The 23,017-nt window shown below is 41.6% G+C and overlaps 1 protein-coding gene across 1 annotated transcript in view; it reads right to left on the reverse strand.

Moving 5' to 3' along the window:
- Positions 1 to 23,017, reverse strand: part of MED13 (mediator complex subunit 13) — a 54,331-nt gene that overhangs the window by 14,402 nt on the left and 16,912 nt on the right. Inside the window, exons 4-16 of the mRNA XM_032129654.1 lie at positions 14,964 to 15,109; positions 13,737 to 13,934; positions 12,691 to 12,885; positions 11,673 to 11,835; positions 11,257 to 11,367; positions 8,628 to 9,311; positions 5,851 to 6,067; positions 4,938 to 5,022; positions 4,470 to 4,591; positions 3,207 to 3,297; positions 2,814 to 3,028; positions 2,202 to 2,398; positions 114 to 1,030 (exon numbers count right to left, since the gene is read on the reverse strand). Coding sequence (XP_031985545.1) covers positions 114 to 1,030; positions 2,202 to 2,398; positions 2,814 to 3,028; positions 3,207 to 3,297; positions 4,470 to 4,591; positions 4,938 to 5,022; positions 5,851 to 6,067; positions 8,628 to 9,311; positions 11,257 to 11,367; positions 11,673 to 11,835; positions 12,691 to 12,885; positions 13,737 to 13,934; positions 14,964 to 15,109 — 3,341 coding nt within the window. The remainder of the gene's footprint in view (positions 1 to 113; positions 1,031 to 2,201; positions 2,399 to 2,813; positions 3,029 to 3,206; positions 3,298 to 4,469; positions 4,592 to 4,937; positions 5,023 to 5,850; positions 6,068 to 8,627; positions 9,312 to 11,256; positions 11,368 to 11,672; positions 11,836 to 12,690; positions 12,886 to 13,736; positions 13,935 to 14,963; positions 15,110 to 23,017) is intronic.

A 23,017-nucleotide genomic window follows, 5' to 3' on the forward strand; every position in this document is an offset into this window, starting at 1 on the left:
AAGAACAGCCTGAAGCATTCAAAATCCACAAAGGAAAACCACAAAAACGACCCTTCAAAAACAAAAACCCAAACAGGGGGACAAGTAGAAAATAAGCTGTTTTCAATATTTACCGTTTCTTTTTGACCAGTGGTGCAAGCAAGTAGTTTTCACAAGTGCTTCATCAACTTTCCCTCCTGACATATTGTCCATGAACTGCCGTCCATGTTCCAAGGCTAAGTAGCAGTCATTGCAACAATCCCTTTCTTCTACACGTACCAGGTTGCTAACAGCACCAACTTTGGGGATGGAGTCTTGGTCTGCTGCTCCAAAGGGTGAGAACAGGTTGGTGCATTGATCCTGCAGCAACAGTATCAAGTCATCGGGCAGTTTCTCGGGTTCTTTCAGCCCTCCACTGCCGTGTTCAATGGAAGTAGCTCTGAGAGCTTCAAAGCGTTTTTCTGCTTCTTTGCCACACTCCGTGTTTCGCCCCAGAATATCCAGCTCATCTTCAAGAAACAGCCCAGAACTGTTGCCAAATTTTCTATTCATAACAGCACTGAAACCACAGGTACACCTATACTGGGCCTCTTGTGTTGGATCAGGAATGTAAACTCCAACATCAGCACCTTTGATGTTCATATTGCAAACACAAATGCAGCAGCTGTCAAAGTTGCAGTCTTTGAAGAGATTCATGACGGACTCAGAGAGGATGAGATTCACATACAGGCTGTGTGCCTCGGGGATGGAAGGCACCGTTGCAGGTTCCACGGAATTCAGCGGCCGACACGTGGAGGGCGTGGAAGCTGGGGAGTACAAATCCGAGTTCTCGTATTTCACTGAGCCCTGGGCACTCGCAGGCCCGCCAGCTCCACGGGGCGTTCGGGGAGTCCTTGGTGTTCTGGGAGTTGGGAAGCGAGGGGTGGAAGGAGAAGGGAGAATTCCAGCCCCGCTGTTGCTGGGAGGGGCACTGCTCGGGGGCATCCCAAACGGAGTATGGGTCTGTGGGGTGTAGGCAGGGCCGTACTCCTGATCCAAGGTGCTCCCATCACTGACAGCAGCCACAAGAGAAGGAAAGGCTTTAAGTACACAACATACTGGGTATGAAGTTTAAGACTCAGATTTCTAAAGAAGGACCTTCCTAATTAATATTTGCTTTTTTAAGCTAGTCTTTCATAATCCACAGCAAGATTTTCATTCCCTGAGGAACTTCAAGAGCATTTGTTCTAAATGACTTTGCAGGACTCCCACTGACAGCACCGTTAAGGAATCTCTCTCTGCCTCCTTTTGTCTTTTCCTTTGCACAAAGCTCCCAGGAAACAAGTGTGGTCAGAATAAATTATAAATTCTGTGGTTGTATGGAGTCTAAAGGACACCTTTCTCATTCATGTTTTATTTACATGTTGTGTTGACACACACTAAGAAAATAGACCAGGTCTATTGACAGCAGATTCAGCTGAATCCACGAGGAAAGTATCACCTGGAAATGTTTAACATTTTCTTTCCTAAGCACCTGAGTATCTCCAAAGACTTGTAAGGCTAATGAGACCTGGAAACATGTTGCTTATGAGTAGCCTTAAGAGAAGCAACATCAGGATTTAATCTTCATATAATTTTATCAAGAAATACACAACCTCCTTGCTGCCTAATCCATTTATACCAGCTACTAATGCAGAAGAAAAAAAGAAAGAAATCTTTTCCTCAAGAGGAGCTGGCAGCAAGACCATCCCTACCAAATGCAGGGTACAGAAATGTCCCCTGCAGTTCTGCTGTGACCAGGCCCAGTCGCACAGGGCACAGGAAATGTTTTCCTAGTCCCAGCACAGCTGAGTTTACTGCTACTTAAGAAAATAATTTAAGAAACAGCAGCACCACCTACTAAGCCCTTCCAGTACCGACTATACCACTGCAAAAACAAGGTCCCAAGTTTACATTTATCTTGATTGTTACCATCTTCATTACTTATTAAACCTGGACTTGCACCATTAAGCTTCCCCAGGAAACCTTTAAAGGAGACAACAAATAAAATGTATGTACAGTTAAGAAGCTCTTTGAGAAGAGAGTCTCCTGCAGTAGGTTTAACCAGATGGATATTTTTAAAGGCACTTTTCAGTTGTATAAACACAGAGTACATACAAATATTCCCATTACTGCTTGACAAAATAAATATTTAGGGGTGGCAAAATGAGCACCTCACAGAGCTTAACTCCCCGTGGTCATACCCGTCTTTGATGAAAGGCATGGCAGGGCCTGGAGGAAGCAAATCCAGCTTTCCCACAGTCCAGCTCTGGCGGTAAATGCACTCCTCGGGCAGTTTGATGGGAGGAAGACACTGGCTGGGAAGAGTCTTCAGTGGTGCAAACATGGAACATCCCACTAAAGCTTGACAGTTCTCAGGTTTATAAACATAAGAATAATCCTGGAAGTCAGACATGGGAAAGCATTAGTGTGTAAATTAGATCACTGCAGCAATTAAATGCTTCTCCAAAAAACAGGACTAAGTTCAAGCAGCAGCTTTTTAATCCAAAATCCTGACACAGCTGCAAGAGAAAGCTGAGATGTGTACACACAATATTCACAATACACCAAGACACAACAGTGAACTGCAGTGACTGAAAGGAATTTCTGCAGCTCACTAATGGCTACTCAGGTATTACTCTCTCTTAAAGTTTAGGTAGTAAAACACTACATACTTACTACAAAGTGTATTACCTCCCCCAGAATAATGCAGTTACAGATTGTACTTTATCTTTCCCCCATTCCTACTCAGATTTAAGTAACAAACTGATCAATACTCATCACAAGCATTGATCAGGACTATCAGCACTACCTACCTTGATTTCAGCAGGTTTGGGACTGCAGAAGCCCTCATCTACTTCAATTCTGAACTGAGCTCCCACAGTAGAGCTATTCCCTTCCAGCACTGTTCCTCCAAGTGTAGTGTCCATGCTGCCGTACTCCTTATTGTTCATGTTCATTGGAGAAAACCCCATAATATGTTGTTCCAGTGAAGGGGGAGTTGGATACATTTTATGGAGATCTGCAGTGCCTAATTTCAGATCAGAAGCAGACTTTAGAGCATGAAAACTTTCTGAAGTGCTTCCTGACTCTCAAAATTTCAGAAAGGCAAATGAAGGGAACATTTCCAAATTGCCACAACATATTAGAGTCAAATGTTTAGGGCTAGTATTCTCTTTAGGCAAAAAGAAAACACAAATAAATCTTACTTATGCATGACAGTGGGTCTAGATTTCCTGTTTTTGCCTCTTTGCAGTTGGATTTGTCATCGGTGCCGTTCACTGTTCGTTTAGATCCAGGCTAAGAAAGAAGTATTGTCATAAAATCATTTCAGACATAAACACATGCTCATGTTTCCTGCTAACAGGAAATCTCACCTGCACATACAAAGCTGGGACATTGTATAATATTTAGAAAAATTAAAATAGCTCAGAAGCCTGGGGTTGGGGTTACACTTGTTCTTAATTCTTGGAACCCAGAGGACCTCTCCGAACAGGTCACAATGTTGTTGAAGGGAAAGAGCAGCTACAAAATAACCCTCAGCCTGTTAGCAGCCAGTAAAAGAAGCTAAATTAGGCTTGCCCACAGTCTACCAGAACAAACCATAACACACCCAGAGCCACATTAACATCACTGGTGTTACCACAGGAAGAGAAAAGACAAACACAAATCCTGCAACAAGAGATACAGGGAAGAAAAACTGTCAAAAGTAAAAGAATAAGAGATATTTTACCATATTTAAACAGTTCAGATGTCTACAGAACTAAGTGTTCATGTTTAAGAGCAAACACACTTCCTTTACACACTGATGACCTTTGATGGCTGTTAAGATCTTTCAGCCCTTACTCAGCTACAGCTCCCATTAAAGTTGATGGGCATTTTGTCTGGGTAAGGGGATTTAGGATTAAACATGGACCAAAGCACAGTTCAGAAAAGACAACTGATTACATACAGTATTGAAATAGAAACTAGAAAGATAATGGATTCAGAGCCATCAGAGACTGCATGAGAAACTGTTCCAAGATAATAGCTGCTGCAGAGAAGCAGCTTGTTTGGCAGAATGTCCAGTATTTAAATGCCTTTTCTCTTTCAGAAGTTGCTGTTTTGTTTCAATATTACCTTGATGAACCAGTTAAACAGAGCCCAGACCACAGGAAAAGAACACACTAGGACCTGCTGAATCTGTACAACTCTAACTAAAGGTATGTTCAGGCAGCACATACTGTGGGGATTGTAAGGAAGTAAGATCAAAAGGTTGTTTGCATCAAAAATCTGCCTGCATGAGTCAACCAGAACAGTCCGTTTGCCACTGAGGGGCCACAGCTCTTGTTTGTGTGCATGTTTTGCAACCTCTCCTACAAATGCCAGGAAAAAAAAAAAAAAAAAATCAAACCCCAAACCACAGAAAGACAAGAGTTGTTCCTTGCTGGTTTTTGGCTGGCACCTGCCCGGACTTTTTGCACATCACTTACTGTGAGTTCATCTTCATCAGAATTGAAGAGATTGTCCAGGTCAGTGTAGGACACCACCAGGTCTGTCTCGTGGAACAGGCTGGTCGAGGCAGTGCGGGCGTGGGCAGCCAAACGTTGGGCATCTGTGGAGAGAGACCAACATCACAACACTGGCAATGCATCTTCATTAAAAACTTCATTAAAGAGCTCTTTCCACAGCTGGGGGGAATGGAAACCAAGGGGGGTGAGATGTCCTTGGTTCCACTCGTCCATCTTACACAGATGTGAGGGCCCTTCGATTTTAGAGCATTTGGATTTTATAGCCAACATTTGTTTGCAAGGTGCAACAAAGAAATGTTCCAAGCAGACTGAAGGGAAATACAAACAATAAAACACAAAACTTAGCAGCCTATTAGAACTTATTGACTATTCAAGACACCATTAATATAGCACAATTAAGATAGAGAGAGGGAAAAAAAGCCTCTTTACCTTGCTTGACAGAAGGACTAAACAGAGACATTGCATCCTCTCCTTCATGGGACAGAACTGTAACACTGGATGTCCCATCCTCAGCCTATTAAAAAAAGAGAGAAAAGTTTGTTTAAATTAATGGGTGGGGTGGGAGGTATTTGATGTCCCTGTGGGAATTCTGTACCTGGAGAAGTATCAGGTTCTCATTACCCTGTGAGCTCAGCAGGGGCAGGCTGGGGGCTGGTGCTGGCTCAGGGAGAGCAGAGCTTGGGCTGCAAACACAGGGCTTGTGTTGGGGATAAATTTACAAAGCAAGTTGTGGATTCTTGCTACAACACCTTAAGGAAAAACCCTTGCTATCAAATGCTACACATTAACTGTGCCAGTCCCTGAATGGAATGCATCCACACACAACTAATTCTAATTAGCAAATTTATTTCATAGACCAGCCCCCAGTGCTGTTATATTTTCTTCTTTTCTGTAGGTGCCCTTTTACTTTAAGTACAAGTCTCATGTAGCTGCACTAAAGCACAAAAAAAGAATAAAAATTGCAATTCACTGGCCAGAGAACGAGTCAGGGCTCACCTCACCTACCCCTAGACCTTTCCACTCATGAACAAAGCACTTGCCTTGTTCCTCCTCTCTCCCCAGGCACCTGCCAGCACCTATTTCCACAGGGAGGCCACTGAGCCAGACTGATCCAGCAGCTTTCTCCTCATAAACCCTGATGCAATGGCACCACCAGTGTGTCAAAAAAAAATTAGGTGCTTTTAGAGACATGCTGCTTAATTTCATTGATCATTTCTGCTAGAATATAATTTGTTTTTTAATTTGCTTCTAAACACATAAAGAAGGATTTAAATTCTATCCAGTGCCTAAAGCAATTTGTTTTAATCTCATCACTGATTCGTAGCCTCACTCCTTTGCTCACCTTGTGTTTCTTCCCCACTTCCCTCTCAATGTTCTGCCTGTCTTTTTTGCTGTCAGGAAATAGGAATTCCACATCTCCATCCACAAAGGCATAAGGATCAATTTCAGGTTCCTGGTCAGCTTCCGTTGCTACAGCTGTTAAATATTGGTTTTTACTCTGATACTGTTGCACCAGTTCATCTGAAACCTTCAAAGGTTTCCTACATTGCACCATTAATCTGAACAGAAGAAAGGAAAAAAAAAATCACAAAATCATTTATTTAGCATTTATTATGTGGAAATATTTCTGCTATCACACAGCCTTTACAAGAACAACCTCGTCTTCCCACTTCCTTCCTTCACACCTCAGCTTCAGAAAACTTTTGGGGATGAAGATTAAATCATCACTCATTTAATATCACCTCCTTCCACACATCAGACCCAGCCCTGTGATTCATCCTGCCCCTCTCTCCTCAAGCACTGTCAATTCACATAAAGATTAGTAATTTATCCCAGGTCATGGCTGTCATTTACTATAAGGCACAAATGGATTCAACTCTCCACATCCACTAAAAGAAACTCACCAGGCTAAAGAATTACTCACTGCATTCCCAAAAAAAGCCCAAGCAATAATCACAAGTAAAGCACACAAATGCCACTGTGCTCAGGAGCCACTTATATCACTTAGATCAATACAAATGAAGCTTGCAGCACACCAGTAACTAATTTACTAATGAGAAAAATCAAACCACATTTGCCTTTATCAGCATTTTTCTTTTGTTAACATTCTGAGCCAAAATTGGAGCTGGTAAGTACACAGAAATTAAGGTTTTCTCTCAGGAGTATTAGTTTCACAAATGTAACATTGCACCAGGAAAAAAAGATACTGGCAAAGAGAAAACTGTTCTGATTATGAGCTGTAGATCTGCCCCTGAACCAGCTTTATTTTCTGTATCCCAACATACAAAAGGCACCAGGAGAGGAAGGTGCTCCCTCAAACAAGATGAGTAGTTCCTGCACATTCCTCTCAACTATAGAAACAGTTTGACTTTGTCAAAGACACTTCCTAGAAACAAACTGTCCCATAAAACACCTCACAGCCAACAACAATGCCAAATCTATCCATGCTGCTCTTCCATGCTCAATAAACCAGTTTTCTAAATCCTGCAAAAATTGCCATCAGAAAAGAAAAAAATAAGGCAAAAAAAGAGATGGGAACGACTTTCTAGGAATGGGGAATTAAAGGCCTTTGCTGTATTTTTGACCGGCATGAGTCAACCAGAGGAAGAGAAGTTAAACAGCCAGATATTCTAGGGGGAAAAAACCTGGTTTTGGTAAGTTTTCAAACCAAACTAGGAAAGACCATGTCTTGAAGAGAAAAAAGGAAACGTTTTTCCTTATCTGCTTGGCTGAAGTAAATTCAAAGCACAGAAAAAAAAGCACTAAAAAATCCTATAAATGCACATCTTGAAAGAGTCTCTTAAACACTGACCACAAGATAAGAAACTATGTTGTGAGCACAGACCAACAGCTACAACAGATTTACTCCTTCTCCCAGCTTTCCTGCACAGCCATCCCAGTGCTGCCACCAGTGGCTTCCCACTGCCAACAACAGGACAAAAACCAACTCCAACCTTCTGTCTTGTGAGTAGCTGCCTTCCACCACAAATTCAGCACCTTAGCTCCTAAAATAAAACCCAAAGCTCTCAATAATTTGATCCTCATCACAGTAAGAGTCTCCTTTCACCTGAACAGGAATATAAAAATTTGGACCAAAAATAATCAACAGAAGTGCACGGATAGAGGCAGCTCTGGGTGCAGTTCTTAATTCCTCGATCACAGCCCCGAGCCCAAGTTTGTCACCTCTTCATCCACGTCCCAATCCTGTTAAGCTCTGACTGCTATTAACAGCCCTGTCAGCACCTGTTACTTCCCATGGCTGTCCTTTTGCGGCGGTGTGTCCTCACGGGGAAGTGTTGTGAAACAGGGATGACAGGAACAATTTCCTACTCACTGCAACAGCACAGGGACACAGCCCACGAGGCCAAGGGGTTCTGGTTCAGGTTTTTTGTTCTTATGGCTTGGGTTTTTTGGTGGTGGTGATCTTTTTTGTGGAGTTGGTTTTTGCTCTAACTGGTAAAGCAAATTCATCTTAACTCCTTCTGCAGTAAAACAGAGCTCAAACCTAAGCTTTAACACTAAAACCACCAGAGTTTTATTTCCTCCACTGCCCTTAAGCTCCAGAATTTATTAAAACTTAATATCCAAAGTAGACAATTCCTTTATCCCAATGGAAGCAAGCAGCAGAGCAGAATGTTTTACAAGCTGGGGCTTGTAACACCAGCTCTTCTGAGTGAAGACAAGAGCAGAAATGAGAGAAGAAACTTTTAACAGGATCTCTGCAGCTCAGACCATTCATATTTTCTTCAAATAATGAAGAAAGCACACACTAAAGTGAAAAGGTTATTTCTGGTTTGTTTTTTTTTTTTTTGGGGGGGGGGGGGGGGGAGGGAAGGGACTTAAGTCCCAAATAGGCATCATTTGGCTACAGATTAATTTTATAGTATAAAAATAAATATTATTGCTGTCAGCTAAATCAGAGCTAAAATGAGAAAAAACTGGAAAGTCTTGCTGCAGATCTGACTGTGCTTTGTGCTCCAATTTCACAAGAACTAACTTCTTGTACCCAGAGTTGTGCTCACACCCTCAGCATTACTGCTCCTTATACAGAGAAACTCCTGCCTCTGGCCTTCCTGTTCCCTCACTTCTTGTGTTACTCCAGTACCAAGCACCACTTACTCTGTAACTGATGTTACATTTTCCTGTCCAGCGGGTATTACTGGATCATCTCTCAACTTATCATTTGGAAGCTGGGGTGGTAAGAACTCCACATCCTTTTTCTTTGGAACTTTATAATACTTCCAAGTCGTGTCAGCTTCGTCCTCCTCCAAATTCACGGCAGTGCCGACATACATGGTGGGCTCTATAACTTCGGGGAACGCAGCTGGAAAAGGCTGGGACAAGCCATCGAGCCTGTCTTCCATTGCTTTTGTGGGAACCAAGGGGTCTGGCGTTGGCATCTGGTAGAAGTGTTGACTCTGGGGCGTGGAGGGAGCTTTGGGCACCCCCTCGTCGGCGCCGTCGCAGGGGTGGGGGCTGAGCGGCGGCGGCTGTGGCGAGTTTGCCAGCTCGGCCCCGTGCAGCTGGGGGGGCTTTGCTACATCGTTAGTTCGGATATTGGCAAACCTCACTTGGCTGTCTGGTGCAGTCATCACAAGCCTCTGACTCGCTGAATCTGCCTCCATGGCAACATCATCACTGATAGATACACGATGATGAAAAGGAGTCAAAGGGCGTTTCTGTGGCTTATCCCCTTTGTCTTGCTTCTCATTTGTCTTGTGCTTCGGAGCCGCCGGCTGCTGGGGGCCCACAGGTGGGGCCTGCCCCTGTTGACCTGAATTTCTTGGTTTGAGATTTTTGTGCCTGCAGAATTAATACAGGGGAAAAGACTCCACATTAATCTTTCAAATATGTCTGTGGTGTTCTTTTTCACTAGATAAGAACCTGCTTCTAGGCCATTAAACAGCCCATTAGAGACGTCTGGAACTGAAACCATTTCGAAGTGAAGCTGCCTCTTCTTTCTGACCAGAATTTGAGTGACTTGAGTAGCATTGTAAGATTTTTAAAAATTGTTACATCTGTTCTATGAGCCAAACACACAAATTATCCTCAGAATTAAGACAGTGCTTTATAACTGCTTTAGCAGAAATAGATTGTCACATGAATACCTTGTCACTTTTAACTTGTGCCAGCACTGATGAAGCAGTAGAACAACGTAAGAATTAGTGAATGGCTTCTGGAATTCAAACACTGACATGAACCAAGAGACCTGCCCAAGCCTCAGAGGGTTGACTGGAAAATTAACATCAAGAACTAAGAAGCCACACTAAGTTCTACAAAAGCTCTTTCCAAGCTATTTCAAGGCTTTTGTAGCTGCTTACCTACAAGTTTAGCAAGTGTGGGAATATGAAAAACTCAGTGTCTCAACTGCATTAATACAGTTGGGTTTTTTCAGTGAAAATGCACTTGAGCTAGAACATTTCATCTGGAAGTTCAAGATGCCAACTTTCAGGATCATCTGACAGAATGAGGCACATGAAATACTGAAGTGTAGAATGAAATGTTTATGATTAAGCCATTGAACTGCATGTACATCCTCAGTGCCTGGGAACTCTTTGCCACTCTTCCATTAGCAAAGTTAAGCAGCACTTGTATTGAAAAAACAGGATTAGGCAGGGATAAAAGGTAAGAGGTATCAAAATCTATTTTTACTTCAAACTCTCTCACACATCCAAATGTTTTTCTCCACTTAGAATTCAAAACACATGGAATAATAGGGGAGTTTAGGTCTTTGCAATTTCTCTTTAGGCAATTGCATATCTCTAATACACACCTCACATAGTTAATTGATTAGTTTTCTCTTAACTAGTGCTATCATAGCTAAATTCTCCTTGAAAAGAACATTTAATCCTCCTCCACATCCCAGCTCTTCTCAGGACACAAGTATTTCCACAGAACTTTAACCAACCATTTCAATAAGTGAGTTTAAAAAATGCATTTCTCTCAAAATGCTACATCCTCCAGACATTAATTTTTTTCTAAGATATCAATATTCACTGCAAGGTAATCAGTGTAACATTTAAATCAGAGAAAGTGTTTAAACCTTTTGCAACACTTCAGTCACCTCAAGATTAATTTTCTACCATAAGTACAAAAATTGAGAATTCAATGAAATTAATGTTTCCATTTATTTTAAATACCTGTATTAACAGTCTGTGGCACTGCAGCCTCAAAAAAGGCTGTATTATATATTTTTATTTAATCTCAGACTTTTGCCCTTTGTTTTGATCCCTTTTTCCCCCAGCTAATATAAAAAACATACACTGGCATCCACTCCCAGAGAAGTAGTTTTCCACACAGCCACCCATGGAATGCCACCCTTCCTAGACAGCAGGTTCGGGGGTTTTATTCCTATTTATCCAGCTCATGATTAACAGCTTTGTCCTTTCAAGGCTAATGCCACAGCCCTCTAGAAGAGGTGCTTAAATCCTAAATAAATAGCATTCGCTTCCCATTCCCTGAGAAAGCTGCCCATATCCATAGAGAATTCCAGCCCAGGACTCGGGAATCGTCCCTGCACTGGCAGCAGGTCCCCTCAGCTGATTCACTTGACTCCAACCTCTGCTGTAACTTCTTGGGCAGACTTTGAAGACCTCCAATGACATTTAGGAGAGGAGATACAAATTTTGTTACAGCTTTCCTACGAGCAGCTACTGCTTAATTACCCCTGCAGGAGCGATCAGGAGCCTCTCCTGAGCACTTCAGCCCCGGTGAACATCGGAGGCTGCGCCTCTGCCAAGTGCTGTACCTTGAACAATTGCAATTTGTCCTCTGCGTGGCTTCAACAAAATCCCAGGATGCCACCTTGTCAGCTGTCTCCTCCTCACACAAGCCATTTGATGTAGCAGAATACTTCCTCCTAGGATTCAATACCAGGAGAGTTATTTGGGAGCAACATATGTTCTTCTCTTATCTTCTGGCAAAGCTCAAGAGCAGTTTGGTGACATGGGAATCAGCAAAGAAATGATAAATAGCCTTTTCCTGACATATTAAACTGAGAACTAAGTAAATCATTCCTAAATAGTTAGGAAAAAATAAACTTCTTTAAAAATGGTTTATTAGAAGAGTAAAGCACATTCCACCAGCAGCACCTTTAACAGAACTAATTGCTACAAGGAACTCACAAAATATTGGTATTTTTGGCTTCAGAGGATGAGTACGTACTTGTTCTGTGCTCTGTTCATGTTGCACTCTTGCCAGACTCTGTCCACCACTTGGTTGGCCAATTTTCTGGGGATTTTGCCACCGTGATGGCTGGTACTGTCCGAGATAAATCCGTCTGAAACCGAGGAAAACTTCACCCATTTCTGGGCAGATTGAGCATCAACTGAAAAGCAGCACCAGAGGAAACAGATTTAGGCTGTGAGACAATGCAGTGTCTATTATTCCAAATCAATCACCACAGGAGCATGATAGGAAGAAAAGTATCTTCTTGACTCAATGTTAGGAAATAAAAACACACAGAAAATTTAGGACTAGTAGGAAATTATTACAGGAGATTTTAAAAAGCACCATATATATATTCATGTTGTAAGTGGACTGGCTATTCTTTATCTTTGATGAAAGTCACCTGAAATGGAAAATAACTTGAGCAAAGCCAACATTATGATTAAAAAAAAGGGTCAAGCTTGGGTAACAGAAGATCATGGAAGCAGAAAAGAAACAAAACCTCTTCTGCACAATAAAACTTACGTAAGTCACCTGAAACTATCTGTGAGTCTCACCTGCTGTGACCTAAATCAGCGCCCCATAACCACTGCTCACACCCAGGGCAGAGGGCACACAGCCTTGCTGGAAACTTAACTACAGCCAATCTTCCTGGACTGTGAGAAAGCATCACCTTCTCACTAACGACCAAGGGCACAACGGGGGTTATGAAGCTGTGTCAGAACACAGACAGACACACGGGAAAAAGCCCCCAAAACTTCCTCAGAGCAATCTAAAGGACTGGTAACAACCCAAGCTACAACAGCTGTTCTAATTTCAGTAGCTTACAGAAGAGTTTATTTTGCTCACAACTGGCAACATTGGTTTTACTACAACAAACTTAGGACTAAAGAAATGTGATTTTTCCTACCAAGCCAGCTGCACACTGAGCACCTGAATCCCCTGCAAGCACTGCTGGGTTTGAAGGAGATGCCATGGAAATGATTCCCTCATGCAGGAGCCAATTCCTTCCCACCTGTTTGAACTTCCTCCGGGGACGTGGGTGGAGTCAGTGTGACCGAGGACATGGCAGGGTCTCTGGTGGAAGCAGGCACTTGGTGGACCCCCAGGCAAGCGGTGGAGCAGTGGGGAGCCCCCACGGAGCTGGGAGCAGGGATGTCTGTCTGAGGGACCAGCACAAAGCACGCAGGGTACACCATCCTCACACCAGCTGCCAAGAGAGGGCATTTCCCAGTTACTTACCAAGGCTGACACTCAAAGTCATCAAATGGATCATTTTAGCACTCACTCCTAAGCTTACAGACCCTCTTCTACCTACTGAAGCATCTCCTTGGACAAAAGACCTCTGTTGTCACCTTCATCATTACTTGATTTGCTTTATACAGAAGATTTGGGCTTTGCATACACAGGCAGAGACATCCACACGCTGCTGCCTGCTTCTATCATTTTGTTTTATAAAGGCTGAAAAAATCCTTTTTAGTATCATGTAACACTGCCAACATCCCCGTCAGCACGAGGGTCTCCAGCCTTCATTGCATTCCGAGCTCCTCACAGAGAAGGGATTGCATTAGCTGGCAAATCAAAGGTCACAAGCCCACAGCAGGGCAAACTACTGCATCCAGGGGCTGGGATTTTGGGAAAAATGGCAAATAAAGGCAGTGCCTGAGTACATCAGGTTCTCCAGGACTGTGGTTTTAAAGACATCACTAAAAGGCAAGTGCTCTGTTTGAATTTGCACAGACTCTGAAACAGCACAACTTGATTTTGATGCAGCTCAGATGTCAACAGTGATCATCCAGGATGGTTTTTTATTCTCTTTATTATTTATTTTTTAAAAAATTTTGCCTCTCAGGGCACATAAGAATAAGACCTCCTACTACTGGGTCTGCAAAATCTATTTTGAGCAGCAACTCATCGTAGATAGTCCCCAGCACCAAACAGGAAAACAAAACCCAACAACCATTGTTGCAAAAGGAATCAAATGGGGTCACTTCTGCATTCAGAATTTTGCAGACTTAATCAGCCAGTTTATTTCAGTAATTAAAAGGTAATCAAGCTCACCAACAAGAACTTCAACAGCAGCTAAAGAATCATCCTCCCAATCCATTTCTTCTTGTTTTTCCTCAGATCCCTCCTTCAAGTTGGATGTGACGGGGTAGAATTGCTTCCACTCCCCAATCAGCTTTTTTGTGGATGAATCAGAAAGCTTGAAGGACTGCCCTGTGAGTGTGCCATTCAACCCAAAGGGGCTCAGGATAACTAAAACAGAAATAAAAATCCATTGGAGATGATATCCACCCCAAATTCCCTCTTCCCCCCTGAAATAGCAGCACTCTTATTTCAGCCACGCCAAATGAACAACTTACCATGGGTAAGTCAAAATGCAGCCTAATCATGATTTACACTACGTGAGTTTTTGGCAATAGGCTCACATTGTTAAATTTATATGTACTGTAAGAATTGAGGAACCACAATAACAACTACAAATTAATCAATTCAAACAAGCAACAGGCAAGTTTTCATCTTGGCTTGCAAGGAGTCTCAGATACAGGTGGGATAAAGAAACACTTCCAAATCCTGGCAGAGTTAAGGTGTTTCCTCATCCTTTCATTCAGCTTGTTACAACAACAGGGAATACACAGGGAATCATCTGTTTCATGTTTAGTCTTGTCCATAGTAGGGAAGCACAGCTGCTGGTAAATTGCATTCAGAAAAAAAAGCAAGTTTGGACACTGAGCATTGCTAAAGGTGTGTGGTCATGCAGGAGAGGTGATTTTGATTTCTGCAGCAGCACAAGGGTCTGACACAGGGAGGGATCACACAGCCCCACTGACCAGACTCAGGCCCCAGCACTCCTCTGTCTTCCAGAGCACAACCTGCATCTGCTGGGGGAACCACAGGGATTTACAGGCAAGGAAGAGCCAAGTAAAAAGGGAAGGGGGTGTGAATAGGTTAAATACACTGAGTCAGAAATGGGTTTCTCACAGAGGGTTGGTGAAGGTATGTGGGGGTTATAGGGTTGAAACGGCAAAATACTTAAGTCACCATTAGGACAGTACTTGGAAACCGTGTCATGAGGACAAATGATTCAATTACATGCCAAGAGATGAGTATGCAAATGCTCCACCTGCAGAAGGGCCAGGACACAGCAGCCTGACTGTGTGAGGACAGGGCACAGCTGGGGACAGCAGGACATGCTCTGCCCCCACTGCCAGCCTGCCCCAAGCCCTCAGTGAGCACCCAGAGGATGAATCCAGGTGTAACAGCCAGCACTGGCAGCAATCCCACCTTGGAAGGGGCTGTTGGACTGCTGGGCCAGGGTGAGGTGCTCCTCACTGAGCAGGTACACGGGCTGGTGCTGGCTGATCTCCACGCTGGTGCACACATTGCTGTCCCCGTGCAGGAAGAAGGTGAACGAGCAGGACAAGTGCTCACTGCAAAGGCAACGGCAGAAAGTAAGTCTGAAGTACAGAATTTCAAATAAGTTGGTCTCTTTTTCAGCAGTTTGAAGGCATTTCCTCACAATATATTCATTAATGGAAGTAACTGAAACACTCTTATACCTAAATAGCAAGAAAATGCTAAATATGTGTTCCCTTTACAAGGCATTCCAGCATTAGAGTCAAACCCAAAGAAAAATCAGTTAGAAAACAACAGGCACTAAGTTTTCCATTTCTTCAGCCTGACACATTATATTTTGCTGTCATGAGGAAATTTAAAACACAATCTTTTATGAGACAAAAACCTGTAACTTAATATTTTTATACCTTATGCATTTATTTAAAATCTCTAGAAATATTTCTGAATGTATTTTACTTTTAGTGAGGTCATGTCTAGGTTCTCCTGTAACAGCTCCACTAAGCAGAATTTAATAACAGCCAACAAGTCACTTAAATTTAAGAGCAAGAAGAATGGCAACAGCTTTGAGAAGTGCTTTTGTTTTGTTCTTTAAATTGAATCTTATCTTCATGGTCTTGAAGCCAATCAAGTAACTAAAAATGAAATCCCATACCTACACACAAAAGGGAAGATACAATCAATTAAAAAAAACCAAGGCTCAAGACATTCTTAATTAAAGTCATTAAGGCAAGTGTCAATGTTTAATAGCAGATGCTTCACTGACAGCGTCTCTCATGGTCCAGAGTTTTAGGGAAAAAAACCTAAAAGGCTTGAACAGCAACAAAATCTCCAACCATAAACATTTCTCCTTCCTACACCTGGGCTAAATGCTGTTTGCCAGTGCTGGGCACAGTTATTGGTGAGCACCTACATGAAACCTTCAGCTCCCCAAGATCACGCTGCACAGAATTCCCAATTTTGGGGGCCCTGCTCCCTGCTGTTGTTACAAAAATACAGCTGGCCCCTGCAAGGACAACCAGCAAAACATTTTATGTTGCATCCACATCAGTTCCGTGGTTTATGTGAAATATATTTCACCAACTTTAATTAAAGGGCAGGAGGAAAGGAAGGCAAAACCAAGCAGAGTGAATTATCAACTGCTCCATAACAGCTGAAATCCCACACTGCTCAGGAATCTCAGGAAAATTAAGTTTCCAAAACGCAGTGAGGATGGAGCTGAGCATCTTGTTGATGATTTCAAGTTGAAGAGAAGTCATGTGGCCAGGACACACCACTAAATTCCTGTATGGAAATCTGATTAAACTTTAATCCTTATGCAAATAGTGGAAGACTGATTTCCAAACTGAATTTTATTTTCCAAACCATATTGGATGTTTTGAGGTGAAGGAGTTGGCAGTGTCTTGGTTCCCAGTGACAGACACAATTCAGAAGCTCAGTATCAGCAAGATAAAATTTAAAAATAAAAGCACATATTCCCTATATACACTTTAAATGCAATTAAGCTTCACCTCTTGTAAACACCCCATTGTTAGCCAGATAAAGGGCAGACAATCACAGCATAATCTGATGGAATTCAGATAAACCAAGACAAAGGGAGGCATCAGCATGATAACAGAAGCATTTCAATTCATCACACTGCAAAACCAGTCCTAAGGAGGAGCAAGGAAAACTCAAGGTCACCATTCGAAAGCCAAATCCAAAAATACAAACAAAAAAACCCACCCAAATCAGATCTCTTTTCTCCCCCAGCTCAGCAGGGGAGAGGTTTCCAGCAACATAATCCAGTGAGAGAGCACCCAGTGCTGGCACCTGCGTTGTTCCCAGCCCTGGATCCATGGCATGGAGAGAGGATCCACTGCTACAATCCATCCTGGAAAACCCAAGTATCACCTCACTTCCACTAATCCTGGTTATAAATTTAAGTGTTAAACAGCAGAATGATGCACAGCACCGTGGGGGTTTCTTTCAGAGGTGCAGCAAAGTCGCTTTATGGCCAGTAGAATAATATGTTTCACAGGACAAATACACAGTAGAAACAGGGAAACTCAGGATAAGGGAAACATCCCACCAGGGACAAAAAGTATCCCCTGGAAGCAGGAGTTTGCTTTAAACTAAAGGTTAACCTGAAATGCAAACTTAACACTTCATGGACTCAAACACAGTTTGTTTCTTCTGAGCCAGTCGTGCTCAGAAACTGCTTCTTCACATTTAATTTCTTTTAGGTTACAGAACCTAAGAAATATCAATGCATGTGGAAATAATCACAAGAAATACAAATAAAGAATCCTAATTAAAACAAAAATCAAAACCACAGGGAAGCTCTTTGGAGGGAGTGGAGAAAAGGAGGAAGGAACACAAAGAACCAGAGCTTTATGGTACTGGATGCCCCTACACACATTATTTTATGGAGTTAGCAAAAAACTCTAGAAACATGCATGCTTTTTATTATTGTTTTTTTTTTTTAGTTAATACATTTGAACATCCTCCAATTCTTTAAGTTTCTAGAGCCTGGCTGCCAGTGTACAACCTCAGCTTAGGAGGAATATTCCAAACCTTACCATAATCTACTAAAAAAAAAAGGTGTGTGTGTATATATATATTTCTACTATTTCCCTAAGTCCGCCTCTAATCTCCTCAATAACTCACCTCACAGCCAAAAATCCTCATCAAGCAAAAAACCCACCTCATATCACTTTGGGGTAAATAGGCAAATTATCTTTACAAGTCAGTCAAGGACACAGTAACAGAATCAGGCTGGTGGTTTCCTGCCTGCTAACGGAGAGTTCATCCTATTTTTATTTGCAGACTATTTTAGGTAGCTCAGAAGATCACTGGTAATTTGTGCAGAGCATCTCACGTCTGAAATATTAAAAAAATCCCTACACCTCAACACTTCGAAATTTTATTCTGCCTAAAGAGAGAATCAGTGACGTCCTTAAGGTCAGATATAGAAAAAAAAAACATAGCTGATGGTAAAGTCAGCATAGATAACCCCCTTTTTAGTACTTTTACCACTACCATCATGTACTGTTGCACATACTTTTATTCAGAAAATTCTGAAAACAAAATCCTAACTCTCAAAAAAACCTCTTTTTCTTGTCTGACCCCAAACATCAAGTTGCTCCATTAACATTTCTAATTAATTTCATTCAAGTCCCCATCACAGAATTTAAGTATCAATAATCCAGTTTCCAACTGATCTCTGAATAGATATGAAGTGCCATCAGAAAAAGCATTCTTTATGATTTTTGATCTGAACACACCAGAATTCAGTTAGATTGAGGTCCAATCCTGAAAGCAACTTTAAAAACAAATAAAAGATAAAATAAGAAAGAGACTCCTTGGGAATAACACTATTTGAAGCAACCTTCAATCCTCACCTACACTCCATTAAAATACATTTGTGTAAAACCATTTGATTCCCCCATGCTCCCTCTTCCCTCTAATCATACAAAACAAAGATGTTTTAGTTTCAGAGACAAAGGATTATGATTTAATGGGGGGAAAAAACCAGAGGCTGCTGTGGACAAATTCAATACAATTTCTCCTTCTACCTTTTTAAGAATAACTGAAGGGTAGGAGGGGAAACCACACTAAAATCCACATCTACAGGAGGTTTCCATTAGCAAATCTGAAAATATCTTCTTGATAAAAAGGTAATTAGGTCTGGTTTTGTCTCCACATTAGGACTTCTGTAGAGCTTTAGATCTTTAAAGTGCTTCCCAAACATCGGCTGCATTAGGACCCCACTAATCCACACTCAAATAACCTCCCCTCGACACCAACAGCACCAGCACAAGGAAGGCTCCAACTAAAAGCACATTTTGATAGTAAATTAAAAAAAAAAAAAAAAAAGGCATCCAAATGTTTCATCTGAAAGAGAAAATGTTTGTTTTATGTAATTACTATCTCCTGTTTTCCTAGACTGTCTTTGTGAATTACTTCTGAGTTGAAGTGGGAGCACCTTACACTGCCAAAGCACTGCTAACCCAACCAAAATATTTACTGAATCCTTATAAACTACACACACTCACTGCCACTCCCTACACGAGGGAAACAGACAGTGCAGACTGGAATTTCTGTCCCAGGACTAATGCTTGTCCCAGTTCTGATCCCACCATTTCCCTTCCAGTGGAGCAGAACACACAGTTTGTTTAGGAGCACAAACACATCAGCTGAGGTAAGGCTCTATGTAATTAATTAGTTTGCACCATTATTTCATTCTGTTATAAAATGATTGCCAAAAATTGGTACATCTTGCCCAGTGCCCAGAATCCTTGGGGCATTTTCCCCAAGAATCAACACCAGGACTGGCTGACAATAATTGCCAGCAGCAGCCACAGACCTGAGAGTTCCCAACTCTCAAGTCACCCCAAGAGTTGTCCTTCACCACAGACAAGTTCTGGGTGCCACTTAAATAAACTCAAAGCATTAAAGAACCTCCTTTTGAAAATGTGACACTTCCCTTCTATAGTAAATTCTTGGGCTGGAAAACACAGTCTTATAATTAAACAGAAATAAAAATGTGAATAGGTTTAAGGTGACACCCCCCCCCCCCCAAAGGCCTAAGACCCTTCTTTTGTTTTTTGTTTTCTTTGCCCTTTAACCAAGCTGGGATACAACAGAACAGTTCTTTGGGACTATCCGCACTTCCAGGTGCGGCTGGAACGTCGCAGGTACTGAGGAAAAGCCTCTTCTCCACCTCCTTCCCTCCTCTGCTGCTCCAAAATCCCATCCCATTTCAAATGGGGCATCTTCAATTCTCACTCACCATCCACAATTCTGAATTGCCAACCCCCCCCAAGTCTTAATTCTGACTACAAAGGAGCAGGAAATTCAGTGTGCTTGTGCTGTGATCAGCAAAATAGGAAATAAGTGAAACACTAAAACCAGTGCAAAGAACCTCAGCAAATGCAACGCTACAGCAGCTAGAGAGCTGCACATTCCGTATCATAAATGAAGCATCCAGAGCTGAAATTCCAGCTGCTTCTCTCACTCTGGACAAAGCCATGGAGCAGAGATGTTCTTCCAAGCATCCCTGAGTAATTCCCCATGGCCAGGAAGGGAAATACAGCAGAAAGCTGATTTTGATGATAACACAAAGCAGAAAAACATAGCTAATAGCAAAGTAGAAAAAACCCTTCCAGTTCAAAGCACATCATTAATGACTCCTGTCAAAAGGCTCTCCAAAGCATTCTTCGTGGCTGAGGATGTTTTGATTTGACTTAGACCTGAGTTAAAAATATTTATTTATTCCATAACTGAGTTATGTGCACTAAAACAAATATAAATGTAGCAAGCAACCTGTATTCCAGAATAAGCCACAGCTGCCTTAGACTTCTAAACTTATATTAACTTCATTATTAATGGGCTTGGCTTCATCCCAATAGAAACAATTTTACTTTTATACACACTAAAACTCCAGCATGATATTTTAAAAGGAAGCAAACTGATTTTTTTCAGAGGGCAGCAAGAAGGTTATATATACAGACAAAGGTATAAATTTTTCTAGATACAACTACAAACAATACTACAAAAAGAGTTTGTTCACGTTCCTGTATTTCAGAACTTAAATGAGGCTAATAAACCTGTCACCTTGTATTTTAGCATCCTTTAATTTGAGGCTGCAAATCTCAATTATCTGAGCTTGAGCTTTCACAGGGAAAGATACATGTGCTATAAAGAATAAGGAACCAGAACATATTTGGGAACAGGATAATAGCTGAACATCCCTGTGTCCCAAAGTCAGGGGAACAGCTTTCCCTGTATTGCTCTTTCCCATTCTGAAACATTTACAAACATCTTGTTAAGCCAGATTTTTTCAAAGTTCAAAATGGAAATGCATTATAAAATTGTCATCTAACAAAATCTGAAGTATCTGTATGGCTTTTGTATTATTTTATTGTTTAGTGAACAAAAAGAGCAGATTTATGGTTGAAAACTAAAAACCAAGAGCCATATCATTTTTTTCCTTTTTCCTGATGAACCAACTACCAGTGTAATTTAAGCTAAATAAGAGAAAACTGCTTTGTGATGTAAAGTGCTAAATTTGTCTGCTTGTAGTCTCTCTAGCAACCCAATATTCCAAAGAGACAATCATGTGATCAATGCTCTCAGCTCCTGCTGTTTATCCTGCACTGTCCTACTTACAGCAGCTCTCAATTCCAGCTGTCTACAGCAAAAGGAAAAACATCACCTGCTCTCCTGCCGGGACATGATGCCAGAACAGCCTCATTAGAGCTGCTGTAAAAAAATGTTGACATTGTTTGATTTAAAGATTAACATAGGGAGGAAATTTACACTGCAAAGACTTGAGCAGCCTTAAAAGAAAATATTCCAGCACTATCAGGGAAGAGCCACTTGGTTTCAGACTAAATAGACAGAAATACACCCAAAACCTGTGGATGAACCTTGTTTTGGTAGTTAACTCTCTCAAGTATGAAGGAATTGTTGAGCTTTAGCACCCAGAAATCTTATTCTATTCCTTAATAATAATTCCCAGCAGCATCCCAGGGGATCAAGAAGTAAAATTTTCTGTTCCTGTGGAAAGACGACCATGGGAACTGGGAAAAAGGGATGTAAATGGGGATGAGGCAGAAATGTGGGTTGAAAAAGACCAAAAGCAACATTCCCTTTGTCTTAAGGGCAGTGAAGACCAGCCAGGCAAGAGCTGATCCCGTCCACGCTGTTCAATGGCAACACAGATATTTCTGATGGCACAGCAGGACCATTTCCAGGGCCCAAACTAAAAAAATACCCCCCAAACACACAGTGCAGCCATGGCCATCCCAATTCCAGACTGCAGGGTTGCCACCAGGCTTGCACCACACTCAGGAATCACACCCACACTTCCACCTCTTCCTCATGGCAAGATGAGGTAAAGAGGGGAAAAAAAAACCTCTCTACAGAACCATGATAAGCACACCTTCAAAACAAGATAGCTACATGTACAGAGGTGTCAAATAAAACCAAACTGACATCTAGAATATTTTGCAGCAGTCATTTCCCATGAAGTTATATACTTATTATTTACATAACATGTTATTTACATAGCTCAAATAGTATTTCCATGGAAAAAAAAAAAAAAAAAAAGAGAATGGTGCCCTGGCCTTCTAAAATCCTGAACCCAGACTTGTGCTAAACAGAATTACCCTGAAACCTGTACAGCAAGTTATGATAACCTTATCACTTATGAATTTCCAAGTGGCTTGTGGGGTGTTTTTTTGTGTTTTTTGTTTTGGGTCTGTGGTGTTTTTCTCTGGTGCTTTTTCACAATTTTTAAGTGAACTTACCAGACACAAGTTCTGCTTTGCCACCCACTGCAACTGGCTACATTATTTCCCAATTACAAGGGGGGGAAAAAAAGCAACCATGAAAGTAATATAGCAGCTTTTAGCATTCTAGACTTTCAGTTGTCTACCAGATCCACCCACAAATTCAGGATTACTCAATTGTTTGCTTACTGCTATTTCAATTGTGTTAAAGTTTAGCAAGTTGTAATTATTACAAAAAACTTCAAGAGATGCCCCTCACATAAACACTTGGTACTTGTGCTTCATTAGGAGTGTCATATTTGATCTACTTAAATTGTATCTAAACTAGTATTTAATCTGACAGGTTTCCTAATCATATTTATTCCAGGTATACCCCACTAATGCACTAATGAGTAAGAGGAACAGTCTCACCCAAAGGAAGTGCAACCAGCACAGGCAGACAGACTGTGGGATGAAGCAGATCACAGTCTCCATCTCACATTTTTGAGGGGATTTTGGAATAAACCATACACAACCGTATTCTTGAAAGTGGCAATACCAACACAGTTGGTTGGAAAGGAGAAAAGAGAATGACATTCCTATTTGTCAAATTTTAATTTAATGTGTAGTCATTTAAACCACATTACTGAGCGTCTGTAGTCTCCAAGTGACCAAAACAGGCTGTGACAGAGACGATTTTTTTTTTTTTGCTTAGTTGCAAAGACCATT

This window comes from Corvus moneduloides, chromosome 20 (genome assembly GCF_009650955.1).
Source record: "Corvus moneduloides isolate bCorMon1 chromosome 20, bCorMon1.pri, whole genome shotgun sequence".
In the NCBI taxonomy this organism is placed as follows: Eukaryota; Metazoa; Chordata; class Aves; order Passeriformes; family Corvidae; genus Corvus; species Corvus moneduloides.